This window comes from Syngnathus leptorhynchus, chromosome 1 (genome assembly GCF_054491065.1).
Source record: "Syngnathus leptorhynchus isolate UIUO chromosome 1, UIUO_Slep, whole genome shotgun sequence".
NCBI lineage: Eukaryota > Metazoa > Chordata > Actinopteri > Syngnathiformes > Syngnathidae > Syngnathus > Syngnathus leptorhynchus.
This window is the reverse complement of record NC_141195.1, coordinates 16,508,571-16,522,721: the sequence shown is the minus strand read 5'-3', so window position 1 is coordinate 16,522,721 and position 14,151 is coordinate 16,508,571. Positions and strand designations below refer to the sequence as shown.

The 14,151-nt window shown below is 40.4% G+C and overlaps 1 protein-coding gene across 1 annotated transcript in view; it reads right to left on the bottom strand.

Annotated features, from left to right (window-relative positions):
- Nucleotides 1-14,151, bottom strand: part of cpne5a (copine Va) — a 50,933-nt gene that overhangs the window by 27,713 nt on the left and 9,069 nt on the right. The window contains exons 2-7 of the mRNA XM_085908023.1: nucleotides 13,478-13,518; nucleotides 13,147-13,193; nucleotides 9,530-9,633; nucleotides 7,665-7,704; nucleotides 6,742-6,756; nucleotides 6,511-6,587 (exon numbers count right to left, since the gene is read on the bottom strand). Coding sequence (XP_085764149.1) covers nucleotides 6,511-6,587; nucleotides 6,742-6,756; nucleotides 7,665-7,704; nucleotides 9,530-9,633; nucleotides 13,147-13,193; nucleotides 13,478-13,518 — 324 coding nt within the window. The remainder of the gene's footprint in view (nucleotides 1-6,510; nucleotides 6,588-6,741; nucleotides 6,757-7,664; nucleotides 7,705-9,529; nucleotides 9,634-13,146; nucleotides 13,194-13,477; nucleotides 13,519-14,151) is intronic.

The window sequence follows — 14,151 nt, the reverse complement described above, 5'->3', positions numbered from 1 at the left end:
CATGCAGTCAAAGCTTCCTCGCCTGCAATCATCACATGTGGCATGATACAGTCCTGTGCTTTGCTGTTTCCACTCCAGCATCAGCTCTTGCGCCCTGAGAATGAAGCACCTTGGAAATATTTGGTCGAGGTGCTGGGAAATATTTCCGTTCCCCGTTGACACAAACCATTTTTTTGACATGGGGGGTACTCAGGGCCTTTGCCCCAACCCTTTGTGTGCCACTGGCAGATAAGACGACTCTGTGAACAGTGTACCATAAATGGTGCTGGAGCAGAAGAATAATGAAGAAAAACAAGAGGAAATAAGATAACACAAACGTATAATTGAGGCGGACAGCATTCTTCAAGTGGAGATGCTGTATTTTATAAAAGCGCTTTTTGAACTCTACGCTGACTCGAGCAAATTTGTTTTTGCTTCTGCCACGTAGAAGCAGCCTCTCGTGCACTGAATTTAAAGGAACCGAGGGGAGTCGCTTCGACAAACAAGTCGTCTGTGTTCACTACCACGACGGCGGTAATGCCCATTTCCACCTGCTCACCTCTACGAACACACCCAATCCCACCTCCCAAAAAGAAAACGTGACTGCTTTTCCACTACTCCTGTGCTGGGCATGAAAATAGGGCCTGAAAATCTATTCAGGAAGACTGTGTAAAGATTTTAGGACTGGTATGAAGTAGTCCAGTTTCCTGGTACTGGTAATAACTCGAGCAGAAGCAGGTGTGATGTGAACCAGCTTTTCTGCGTTTTGTTGAGACAGAAGATTGTAGAGATGTTCTTCCAGAGCCAAGGGTGTCAAACTCTTTTTTTGTCGCGGGCCGCATCGTAGTCATAGTTTTCTTCATTATGACCGTCAATGCCTTTCATTATATACAGTATAGGCTACAAAAATGAACAAAATTACAAATAACTACTTCTGAAATCAGATATTCAAATATTTAAAGAGATGAATGGTAACAGAAATTGCTAGAAATACCTGTAATTTTCAAAAGTGAAAACAATTTTGAATTTTAGTATTGACACATGAAGTTGATGCACAATTTGTCTTCGCGGGCCACATAAAATGATGTGGCGGGCCGTTTCTGGCCCCTGGGCCTTGAGTTTGACACCAATGTTCCAGACACTAATTTATATGCAGCCCTCGCAGCTTTTAGATGAGTTATAAAATTCAGGTCTTCTTTATAATTGTGTGATTTACTTTATTGTCTCTCTGTCTCTGTCTCTCTCTCCAAATTGTTTGTCGGGGGTGGGATTATATTCGAAAAGAGAGAGGAGGAAGGAAATAATTGTTGATGCTGCTCACACGAGGTCATTAATATGAGGGATGCTCTTGATATTTAACAACGCTGCAACGTGTCACACCAGTGGAAAGGGGAGGTGCTGTCTGCTCAACAGTCCGAGTGTGAGCACGCAAGAAGATGATTCTTCTTTTTTTTTTTTCCATACAGCGGCTGGTGCAGGGTGCGGTCTTCATGTTTGCAGCTATATGCTCGGAAGAAACATTAAGACACATAAATAATTCAATCATGTATAAATTACACTAATAATAAAGATTACATAGAGCTTCATTGGTCTGGTTTAAACCTGCTGTTTTGTTGCAGGTCAAATTATAACCCGTTTGACGTTATTTACATGATCACTTGCTTGTCCTTGCTTTCTTCCAGTAGCGGAAGCAGAGCCCAGAGTGTGTGGCAAACAAAAGAGTGCCCAAGCCAGTGCCATAAACACGCTGTTCATCTCCAACTGCAGGGAAGGAACCATTGAACTAGAGCAGCATTTCTGACACTTAAAGATCAGCTTGAGAAAAATGGTGAGCCGTGATTGGTTGTGACCTGAGACCTGGCAACTCCAATGTCATTTTCAGTAGACAGCAAGGGGCAAAACGTCCGCCCACTGAGATGGATCAAAACAGGTGGATGATAGGGTTGACAATTTAAATCTCCATCAGTGGATTTTTGCCTGTTTCATTTTTCATATTCCACAAACAATGCATTAATCAGAACACTGTGTTTCAACAAATTGGGCTGCACAAAACATATTATTACAAAAAAAACTTTGGGGTTGATTTCCTCTTTAATTTCACACTTGATAGGCGGGCATGGACTCAAGACTGACAACTTTTTTTTTATTTGTATACAAACATTAAAAACTCAAAACGCTAAACAAAAAATAATTGCGTCGCTTGAAGCATGCAGCATAAATCCAGTCAAAAAACCTGGAAAACTGCCATTTAACAGAATAATTTCATTACTAAGGAAATCGCATTGAATCAACATTGGCCTGAATGAGCATATGTGCCCAGTGACAGAGGTGAGTCAGGGAGCAGCAGTAATCTGGCCCAATGCCACCGTGAATACTAAGACCCACATCTCACCCCAAAAGAAGACCACAAGGTTTCCAAAAGGCATGAAAGGGGGATTATACAACTAATCCCTTTAATCGTCACGCATCGATAAGCATCCATAATCCGTCACCTCAGCAGGGTTTTTAAAAAGTGCTAATTCAAATGACACCAAAACACAAAATGTTCTTCAGTCAGAAAAGTTGCCTCTATTCAACTCTAGTTAAGCACTACATATTGTTGATTGGCCAACAACACAATGCCATGCCTCCAAAACGTAGCCTGGCCAATCACAGTGCAGCAGAGAACAACAAACCCAAATGTATTCAATGTATGGTTGAATAAAAATATTTGTTTTCACTTCAAAAGCGGTGTGGAGGTCCATTGAGTAGTTCATCCAATTTCAATAGAGAGAGATCTGATAAAGCTTAAGATGTACCACAAAAGAGGAAGGGGCAAACTGCACAAAGATGCTTCCTTGCATCACTGAACAGTGAGTAAAGTCTTTTGTACATGTGTAACAGAGGCAATGAAGAAATTACTGTGCTGATGTCCACTAAAGGTTCAAAGTGATTTTCTTTAGAATAATTCATGTGGTCATGAAGGGGTGTTGCGTGTAGAACTTTACATAAGAAAATGTGAAAAATACTTTTTGGTGTCATTGTGTATGTGTCCATTGACTAGCTGTTCTTTCCATTTTGTTGAGCCAGGGTAATTTTCTTGACATTATATCATTTGATTTGCCGGCAGCAAGAGCAGAACAGAACATCCCACTTTCAAAAGCTATGCTCCCTTCTTTTTGTTATTACACAACTTCTGTATTTACAGATGTCTTCTGGCCTTTATCTCCACTTTAGTTTCAGGCCACTGCTGAATAATGGCATTCATATCACACAGTTGCCTTGACCTCCCATCGGTACTTAAAGTAGACCGTAGGTACAATCTGCACTTCATTTTATTTCGATGAATAGATTGACGAGCGGCAAGAGTTCACTTTACCTCCCCTGCGCGCCGTCGTTGCCGCTCGAGGGAGCATTCATCCATCGTACTGGTGCAGACGCACAAACTATAAAAGAAATTAAAAAAAAAAAAAAAAAAAAAAAAAAACAGCTCTTCTATAAATGGCGTCATCTTCAAAAAAGAGGAAAACTTTCAATGATGGTATAGTGACAGTTTGGAATTAATTACTAATAGAATTGATCTCAGTGGCAAAATATATAATGAAAGTCAAGGAAAAGGAAATGGAATTTCGATCTAACGTAATATAATCCGTCCTTGCGGCGTCTCAATGGATGCAGTGAAATGGCTTTGTGCACATGCTATTCTCAGAGGCGCTTCAATGTTACAACGTGCCTATACAAGTTGCCGGGCCAGCGGTAAAAGGTTAATGCCGCCTGTATAATGAACTCCATTATCCTTTAACATATGCAACCGCTTCCCACGGGCTACGCGCAACATCCCAAGCCTTTCACCTGCATCGGTCACTTATTTAGCCTTCCATTTGTTCAACCATCAACAACAATAATGCATGTCTCTCATTAAAAGCCGATTATAAACACAGGCTTAGGACCGCCATCGCTTCGATTGTCCTAATAAATATTCATGGGAACTGTTGTTTTGATTATAATGTATAAAGAACATTGATCTAAAAAAAAAAAAAAAAACCCACACAGCTCCACTTTCATTTTCTGTAGCACTTAACAGTTCATAGGTGAGCTGTAGCCTATCAATTGGTTGCCTGCTAAATTGCACACAATTCAGTCAATATAATGTTCGAACCCCAGGAGTATGAATAATTTCGGGCTTGACTGGAACATACATTTTTCAAATTTGTTTGCGTATGCAGCAAAAACCCACTCAACCATAAACAGAATATAAACTTCATACCAAGGTCTAATCTAACTGAAATTGCATTTTCTCTTTATAAAGCTAACTATATATTTTAGAAATGTCATTAGTTTCATTCTTGTCCTTCTCAATTAATTTTATACAAGTTTTCAGGATTAATTTTAAACATATTTAATCTGGTATCACTATACAGTCGTAAAAAAGAAAGAAGTTTGAACAGTTGTTTGGGAATTGCACTTTAATCTATTATAAAAATCTAAAACTAATACAAAAACTAACCAATATTTAAATGAAGCATTTTTGAAAAAAATAAAATTAACCAACAATTTTGCTCTCAAAACTAAATAAAATCAACATAATTTTAAAAAACACAAGTCAAAATGAATTAAAAACTAACTCTACACTCATAAAACTGTTGGTTCTAAAACAGCCCAATTTGGTTCAAAATTGAACTGACCTGCTAATTTGACCCCCAATTTTCTGAATTGTTTTAAAACAAACCATATTTTGGACAGAAACGGAAAAAAAAGGGTCAAATTGACCCAACTTATCAGGTCGGTCCCATTTTCATTCCCATTTCCAGCACAATTGTAACCCTGCTCCACACAGGAAGTTTGGAATCAAACCTACAACTTCAGAACTGCAAGACGGATGTGCCAAACCCTCTTCCACTGTGCCGCCAAGTCCCGGTTCATTGCCATTATATTTCATACAGATGTCAGCATTAGTTAGACTGGCGCAATCTCACCAATTCTAAAACAAGCGTGGGAAGCACCAGGGTGGAATTTAGAACAGATCGGATCTCACACGGTAATTCGTCAAATACAAATAATCACTCATAAAATACCAATGGTAGGAGAGACCAAAGGCGCATGGTGGGTCGGCGAGAAAACTAAAATACAGGTTAGAGGATGTGGATTTGGAGAGCACATTGAGTGGTCCAGGAAAGTGGCTATAAGGAGGGAGGCTAGATGAGAGGTGAAGTGTGTAAAATTGGAGGAAAAGAAACCCTAGAAAGCAGGTCGTTGATGCAACGTGCCTTGAGCAGGGCTCCTTTAAAAGCATCGCTAACACATTTCCTTTCTACTTGCATTTCTCGAGTCCCAGTTTCAGAACCGTTGGCTGCATGACAAGGAAATGGAGCCGAGCCATTGCTTATTAACAAATATTGGGTCTTAGATATCTTCCCAACGGAAAGGGCTGAATGGAAACCTATCAACAACTCTATCTGAAATACCATCACCAGCTGCTGCTGCCAAGTGAGATGTTGCATCGGTTGAGTAGCAGAATCAATACCGTTAACGTATTCGCAGCCCGAGCTTTGCTGCTTCTCATCTTGTTATCAGCACCAAAGGGCACTTACGGAATACCATCGCCATATTTTCTTGTGTGAAGGAGGAAAAAATATGTGTGGAGAAGTGTTAAATCCAAATATTAAGCCTGCCTGTCTGTCTGTCTCTGTCTGCCTGTCCGTCTGTCTGGCCTCTGAAGACAATCACCCCTGACATGTAAACACAATCACATGTTACAACATTTCACAACTGACATCTAAATACAATGGCAACTGAACTGTGAAGGTAGTTACACTTGTGTGAACACAATCACACATGGACCCTGAGAAGAATCACATCTGACCTGTGAAGACCATCATACCCGACGGCAAGACAATTACACCTGAGGTGACAACAATCACACTTGTCATGTAAAGAAAATTACACCTGAAGTGAAAAGTTCGCACCTGACATGTAAACACACACTCTCACGTGACGTAAAGACCATCACACGTGATGTGGAAACACGATTGCACCTGACAATCAGGCCTGAAATGTAAACACAATCTGATTTGTGAATCGCATCAGATTAGAACAATACAGAACAAATTGTTCCCCCCCCCTTTAAATTGGTAAAAAAAAATCTCATATTTTCATAACAACCCAATGAAAGTAAGCATTTCCAAACCACAAAAAAAACAACAGCTTGAGTCTGACAGGATTTGAAATCTAATTTTGCCGCTAGATTGCGTTGCTAATGACAGTCATTTCTTTGAGGAAGCCCTCGGTTGTGTTCAATTAGCCGCCCCCTTTAGTGAGCACATGCTCTTATGGTTCAGGCTGATGTAGTCACAGATGGCTCTAGCCAGTTGACATATGGATCATCGCCTTGATTATGTTCTGACGGGTGACATCGAGAGGAAATAACACGGCACATATGAATGAGCTTTGAGCTTCTCCCATTCAAAAAAAAAAATTGGAAAGCTGGGTGTGACCTTGAGTGCTTCAACGGTACTGTTTGTTGGAAATGAGGTTAAATGGGACAAGACGTACCTGAGAGACTTCTCCAGGCGACTCGCGGGAGAGCCCACAATCTCCCCCAGTGTGCAGTAGACCTGTCCCAGGAAGTCCTGCCACGAGGGGGACAGTAAGAGCCACGGAGACACGGCGCAGGTTCAGGCAAAGGGACGGGCGGCATGTTCAGGCGGGAATAACAAAGTAATTGAGCATCATTAAAAGCATTGCACAATCGGAATTAAGAGGACATCTGAGGCAGACACGTACGTTAAAGTCGGCCGGCTTTTTCCCAATTGCGGAGAAGGAGGAGGAAGAGGAGGAGGAAGAGAAAGAAGGAAATCAAGAAAGCAAAAGAGAGAAAGAGAGAGAGACCGGGCAGCAGTAGCAGTGACACAAGAGAGCAGAAAGCACACGCTACTTAAATCATCATCAAGCAAGATGGAGAACAAAAAGGGGTCAATTTGGCTAAGATTGGGTGGGCATGATGGTAAGGGCGGAATGAGAAGGAGGATGAAATGACAAGAGTCGTACTGGAAAGGGTTTTAGCAGCACACGGCAAAACTTCACAATAGAAAATGAGAAAGAAACACAGATGCAGGAATGTTTGGTCGTATGCAAAGCATAAGTCTTTTGCTCAGAATACACATTTGGTAGCTGAGTAGGTGGAGAGAGACAAGTTGTTCATGTTAGTTTTTGAAGTAGATGGGCAGGTTGGTAACTAGGATTACTACATTCAAATATATATATATATATCATTAATTCGAGAACAAATCACAGTCTTTTTTTGTTGTTGTTTTTCCAGAATGAAATTGGAACGCTGATGTGCCGAAACCTCACAGCAATTATGCACAGAGCTTTGTTTCCAATTTCGAATAAAAGTGTGAAACTTCTGCATGCTTCAGTGTGTGCTGCAACCATAACATTGATTAGTATATCTCCAGGGGAATTAAAAACATGTTTTCCACTTTGTCAGAGCTGGAATTAAAAGCAAAATAATTTTAAAACATGATGCATCATTTTCTCAAATGGAAGTTTTTAGATGGCATATACTTTGATTTGCAGACAACTAAAAGGTTCAAGACAAGCGCATATGGGGGAGAAAAAAAACACAAAAAAAGCATGATGGATCGCACTGAGGGTCTACGACGTGCACTTAAGATCCTACTCCATAGACACGGAGCTTTACTTACATGCTTGGCCAGATCGGGACTTCTAGAATCAATATCAAACCTGAAAACACAAAGAAAGCACTTCAGCATGTTAAAGTGCTCCACTTCCCAACAATAGCACAGATGAGCTGCGTAGAAAAAAGAAAATGAGCAACGTTTTTAGTTTAAAAGCTGCGTAAGCCAGACAACCGTGTAGCCGCACACCAATCAGAAATGCATCTTTTTTTTTTTTTTATAGGCAACTTCAGTTGTCATCAGTCATCAAGCTATAGGAAAGAAAAAAAAAATATTTTATTTATTGCTGTCTAATGACCCAAATTTGACCCATACAGTAAATAAGGCACCTGGGACCTTTTTCAAATCATGCTTAAATAAAATGTGGAATTTGTCTCCTTTGAAAAAAAAAAAAATTCTAAATCCTGTGTAAACGAGACTAAGTCGGATGCGTCTGCCAGTCAACTTAAAAGTAATTAAACTCCAGAAGGCCTTGGTTCCCTCCTCCCCATCCTCCTCCCGTGATAAAAGAGAGATGTAAATGAGTCCCTCTAATTGCAAAGGGAGAGACTCCCTGCTGTCCACACTTCCATCACGATAGCATGCAAATGAAGAGAACCAAACTCTCAGGAGATGTCCACAAGGGAAATGGCGCTTATGACAAATCAAAACAAAGCAGTCTTTTTAACATCTCTGAGTTTCAGAAGAAATGTGTGGTGCTCAGTCCAACGGCCGGCAATTGATTTTTGCGTCTCTCAAAATGAAAGTGCACCTCGCTGACCTGCTCATTGGTATAAAAGATCTCTAGATGATGCTGTGCACCTCAATGACTAAGTGGCTTTGGATTCTGTTTCAGACACAGATTTATCATATTGACAATACAATCATCAATTTCTTTTTTTTTTTTTTTTTTTTTACTGTTACAGCATTGTCGCAAGCGGACTGAGTACCTTGGCAAATGGACCTTTGCAGCCAGCCCTTGTGTGTGTGTGTGTGTGTGTGTGTGTGTGCTTGCAAAAGGGCCACGCACATGGGATCTTGCCAAGTTTTATAAGACTTGCTTTACTTTGACAGTGGGGGGAATATTAAGGATAAAAGTTGATATGAAAGATGTATCACTCTCATAGCGGTCCATTGAGACTCAGTGCCAATGAATAATTCCTCAGGAGAGGAGCGAGAGGAGGAGAAAATGAGAGTCAGGTTAAAGGACGAGCGAATAAGGACATGAGGATATATTAAATGTCTCCTCAACATGAAAAAAAAAATTGCGATGCACAATTTTGACTTCAAATTATATGAAATTAACCTGATGTGTTAGTATAGCAAATGATGTACGCACTGCAAAGACAAGTCCCCGAATGAACAGGAAGATTTCTTGTGTGCTGCCACATTGCCTTTCCCCAGTCTAATGTTGGCAGCACAGACACTCATTAGCACTGACAATGCTCATCTTAATCAAGTCTACCACCTGAGACAGATTAGGTTGCGGACTTTTTTTTTTTCCTCGCATGCGTCTTAATAAAAGCCCTCTGTAAAGTCAAGCAAAAATGTCGGGGGCATCAAACGTCATGTGAAATTTATTTGAGGTTAAACAGAGGTGCATAATGTGTATATTCTAATTCATCTTTTTTTGTTCATGCCTCTAACCCAACCAGCGTTATAAACACTGTCATTATTGAAACACATCTTGAATATTGAAATGTCTCTTACGTGACTCATTTATAAAAAATGGATGGATAGTGACTCCCTTTTGAGTTGTTAGTTGTGAACATGAGCGAGTAAGCTATATGGAGTATGTGGTAGGAAAGATTTGAAGCAGCTCTCACATGTGGATCACGCACAAGTCGGCCTCACTGTGTCCTCCGAGCAGCTCATCAAAGCGGATAACTTACACGTCAAAGCGCAGGTTCTGCTTCTCTTCGAAGAAATAGTCCAGGATGTATTTCCTGACAAAGTCTGGGTTCAGTGTGTTGTCTATCACCTCCGTTCTCCCAAACTGTGTCAAAACATGGAGAGATGGCAAGATGAGATTATTGCAATGATTCTATCACAACATCACGTCTATAAAAATGAAGTGGAAGACATTATTATTCATACAAATATAATAATAATAATAATAATAATAATAAAATAATCTATAAAATACCCATTTCCCTTAAAATATCTCCATAATGATAAATAAATGATTATTGCAAGCACATCAAAAGCACATGAATATTTTCTCAGTCATTATTGTATGTCGTATTTGTACCTTTTCATGTCTAATAAGCACATCAAATGTGTTTTTCCAACTTTAACAATCTTCAGTATCGTAAAAGTACATCTTATTTCAAGCATTGTATTTACTACATTTTATGTACATACAATTCTGCAGAACTAAGTTTCATCAATTTATGCACCAAATTTGAACAACAGATGACCAAAGTTCCCAGTACCTGGTTTGTCAAAACAAAGTATCGACAGCCACTTGTCTCTATTATAGTTTGTCTTGTGTGAGAAGACCTAATTTATAAAATGGTGGTTTAAGTACACAGTGTCAGCAGAACAATGACATTCACATTATATTCAAAAATGTTTACCTGTCGTGTTTAACAGTATGGTGGATCTGTTATCTACTCTATTATATGATGAGATTATTATACTCCCATTTTCTTTGTGCTTGGATGAATATTTATTAAGAATAACATTACATCGGTATTAAATTTAATCAATTTATGCAGTGGGAAGGCAGTGCTACAAATTGTGAGACGGAGACATAACCAGAGGTTAATAGGACAGGACAGCACATGACAAGAAAGAAATGAGAAGCAAAGCATTCTTACACACTGTGTGGAAGGTATGCAGTGTGTAGCAAACAGAACAGGAGTGGAGCGGTGACCCTGGCAGTGTGTGGGATTTGACTGCAACAAAACGGACAGTCCAGGAAGACAAAGTGATCACATGGACCGGGTGTCATTAGCGAGCAATTCCACACCAAGAGAATAAATCTCCTTGCCATGTGTCTTGGGAGACAGCTCGTAGATCAACATAGGCTCGTGACTCGTCAGAGTTCAACTCATATGAAAATGTCCATCCATCCGTCCGTCTGTCAATCCATCACCCGTAATCAAAACTTAATCAAAAATGTAGTCGATAGCAAGGCCTCACTGTATGGCTCTTTAGGAATTCATCAACTGAGATTGGACTAGCGACACTGAATAATTACACAAGCAGGAAAAAAAAAAGTAAATGGAAAACACCTCAAAGTGTTACTCGAATGACCTTGATTCAATTATTTGCGCCCTCAACCAACTTTGATACAAGACTCAGTGGATCGGATATCCGTTCTCCTGTTACGACAGTATCTGGCATGTTACGCATCGTAACTGCTACATCCTATTCTCGGAGTGAGAGAAATAAATGAGAGGTTTCACTCCAAGTGACACTACACTCCAACCAGCAGCCATCATCAGCAACGAATGAGAAATCAGGAGAAATCAGCAGCAGCAGACTAAGCAGACATGTGGCGCTGCTCACTCTTTATCCTGTCTTCTTCCTTTTTTCAGAACTGGCATGTTGATTCATTTTCCAGCTCCGCTGGAACAGTGATTCCCAAGCACTGCCATGAGACATCATCAGGTGTGCCGTGGGAAATTATCCAGTATCATTTTATTTCTCTGGAAATGATCACATATGTGCAGTAAACCCCCTGCATATTTGCAATTTGCTAGTCACACTTTTCTTCTTCTGTCAAATCTTTCTGTAACACCCTAAGACACAAGAGGATGATGCCAAAGCCCTGTCTAATGAGAAAATAGTAAGTGGTGTCAAGGAAGTGTGTTTAAGTGTCAACATCTCAATTGGTCTGAGATCGCTGAGGAGCTAAATTTAGCCTGGGTTGTAATGGAAGTAGCAGAGAGTCTTGCATCTGAGTAGATAGCTATAAAAAGCTAATAAATGGTTTGGAAATTGCTTTACTGATTGCAAACATGCCGGTTTCAAATCATGTATCAGTTCTTCATTTATTTTGAAGGGTAATGCTAAAGTTTATTCACAGCATGGCTCAGTGGTTTACTCCACCGATACTGTGGTAATCTGTGATCATTATCTCTTCCGATAATGAATCGTGACAGGCAGAGCACGTCAATGCTCATTCATTAGATGGCAGAAGGTACAATAAAACTATATTTGCATATTGTAAAATATTCACGCAACAGATAAATCACGGCTTGGTGTGTGTATATTACACTGAGTATAAATATGTGAGCAAATTGAAATATGTGAGTAGATTGAAATAAGATTATGATACATGACCCGCGAAGCAAACCAAACCAGACAAAGAACGGGCATAAAACGAAATCTTTTACATCTATTTCCACCCCAAAACCCGAAAGTCCTCAAATCTATACATAGAGCAGTTGTGGCTGCAAACGCTTATGTTGTGTTTTCTAGGCATGACGAGTACTGAGATTAGGTCACAGTGTTTGTCTAAACTCGGCTCTCCAGAGGCTCTTAAAATTCAGTTTACCCACAAGCATGTCAACCAGTTGGAGGGTTTGTTCTCGGGAAGAATAATTGGATCACGGCTTGGTGGGAAGCAAAAAGTACTCCAAGCAGCCCACTCGGCCTCCAGAAAAACAAAAAACACTTGTCAATAGCTCACAGCTTGACTGTTCCGTCAGCAGCAAGAGATGGCCCAAAGGTTCTGAGATCTGGCTCATGGCTTGCACACAATGGTGCTGTGCTACAGGTGGAATAAGATCAGTGGGAGGTGGCGGCGGAAGAGTGGTACACACATTGCCTCACAGAGCTGAGGTTCGAGGTTCGAGTACAGATTCTGGCCTTCTTGCGTGATCCTCTAGGTTTATTACACACACACGCAATGTAGCCCAGGGAAGCAATGTGCAATATCAATAACCCTTCATTTGAGAATCTGTTGCTTGGTGGGTGTTTTTGTTTTGATTGCAAGGGAGGTCTCAGCAGTGAATTCTTTCAAATTGACAGAGAAGAGAAAAATATGGGAAAACCAATCGGACCGTTTTTCAGGTTTTGATAGCCATTTGTTTTTCAAGATTTTTGTTCTGAGAAAGAACACATTAGAGTTACAAATGGAAGGATTGATTTTATTTTGAGCTGTTAGAGTCCACTTGCAATGGGGCTGTGATTCATCAGAATGATGCAGTGAGAAAATAAAAGGGCTTGCCTATAGTAGATGGGTAAGTTGGTTCTGACTTTGTAGAAAGCATTAGGGCCACCCAGAGGACTGGAGTAGGACAGTCACTACTCAAAAGCGATCATCCAGCCTCGTTTCATAATGTCTTGTTAGTAAACAGGCTTCTATTTGACCACTGGGTCTAATTGGGGCTCAGCGGTCAATGGCCTGGGGCTTGCATGGGAGATCGTTACGCACAGTGATTAGCAATGTAAACGCAAACACATGCAAACACAGCGTGGGCGGTCATGTGCATTTTATAGAGGTGACCCGTGTGAGCTGAGGGAGGCGTGGGTGATCGGGCAATGGAGATCTTACCTCTCGCCACTGTTTGCATTCCACACCTTGCGTGTACAACACCACCACTGTGGAAACAAGAGAAACCAGAGTAGATGTACAGAACAGTTTCATCTCAAATGAAATAGAAGAAGGATGCTGGCAGAAAATTGCTGACCGCGTCAACGCATCAGTTAACGCTTAAGACTCACTGTTTAATTAATCCAGCACTTTGTAAATCTAAGTGAAGCTCAGCAAAACTGAGACATGTGCATCGATGACCATGAACTCTCTTGTCAAAGGTTGAATGCTAAAATGCATTTTGCACTGTTAAAACAAACAACAAACAAACAAACACAGAGAAAAAACTTACAGGGATCAGATTTGGAGAACGTGTCTCTGTCCAAGAGATTTCTGCAAGAGAGAAGAAACAAGTCAGAATCGTTTTTAGTCCACAGGGTGACACCCTAATGCTAATGTCATTAGCATTTTCTATGACACCAATTTTGTTTCCCCCCCTCATGTTTTTGGTGTCAGGTGTTTGGTCCAGAATCTTTGCAAAAAAAGCAAGCGGATTGCTTTAAAATGATATTTTAACTAAAAAGGACTAAATATTAGGTACAGTTATAACAGGATATTTATGTCATTCCCTCTTAGGGATCTCGTTAGCAACTCCACAAAAGGATATCCAGATCTCGATAGTCTTTTCAGATGAGCTGCAGCAATAAATAAATTGCATGCAGGTCGGAACAATCTTCATCCCTCTCAGAACTGGTGAGAATTCAATGAATAGAGATGAGATTTTTGGACAGGATTTAACCAAGCAACAGTGCACCATAGGCATGCTTGTCATTCCAAATTCCTCTGCCACAAAGACGTGTGTGGGGCTAACAAAAGCGGCTTTGTGAGGTATTACATTCGGGATGACCTGACTCCTGTTGGAATATTGTCAGCTTCATTATCATGAGAGATAAGAAAAGGAAAATCCGTGACTAACTCACTCTCTGTGTATCAGCTTAGCATCAATTGCCGTCCACGGTCATTAGC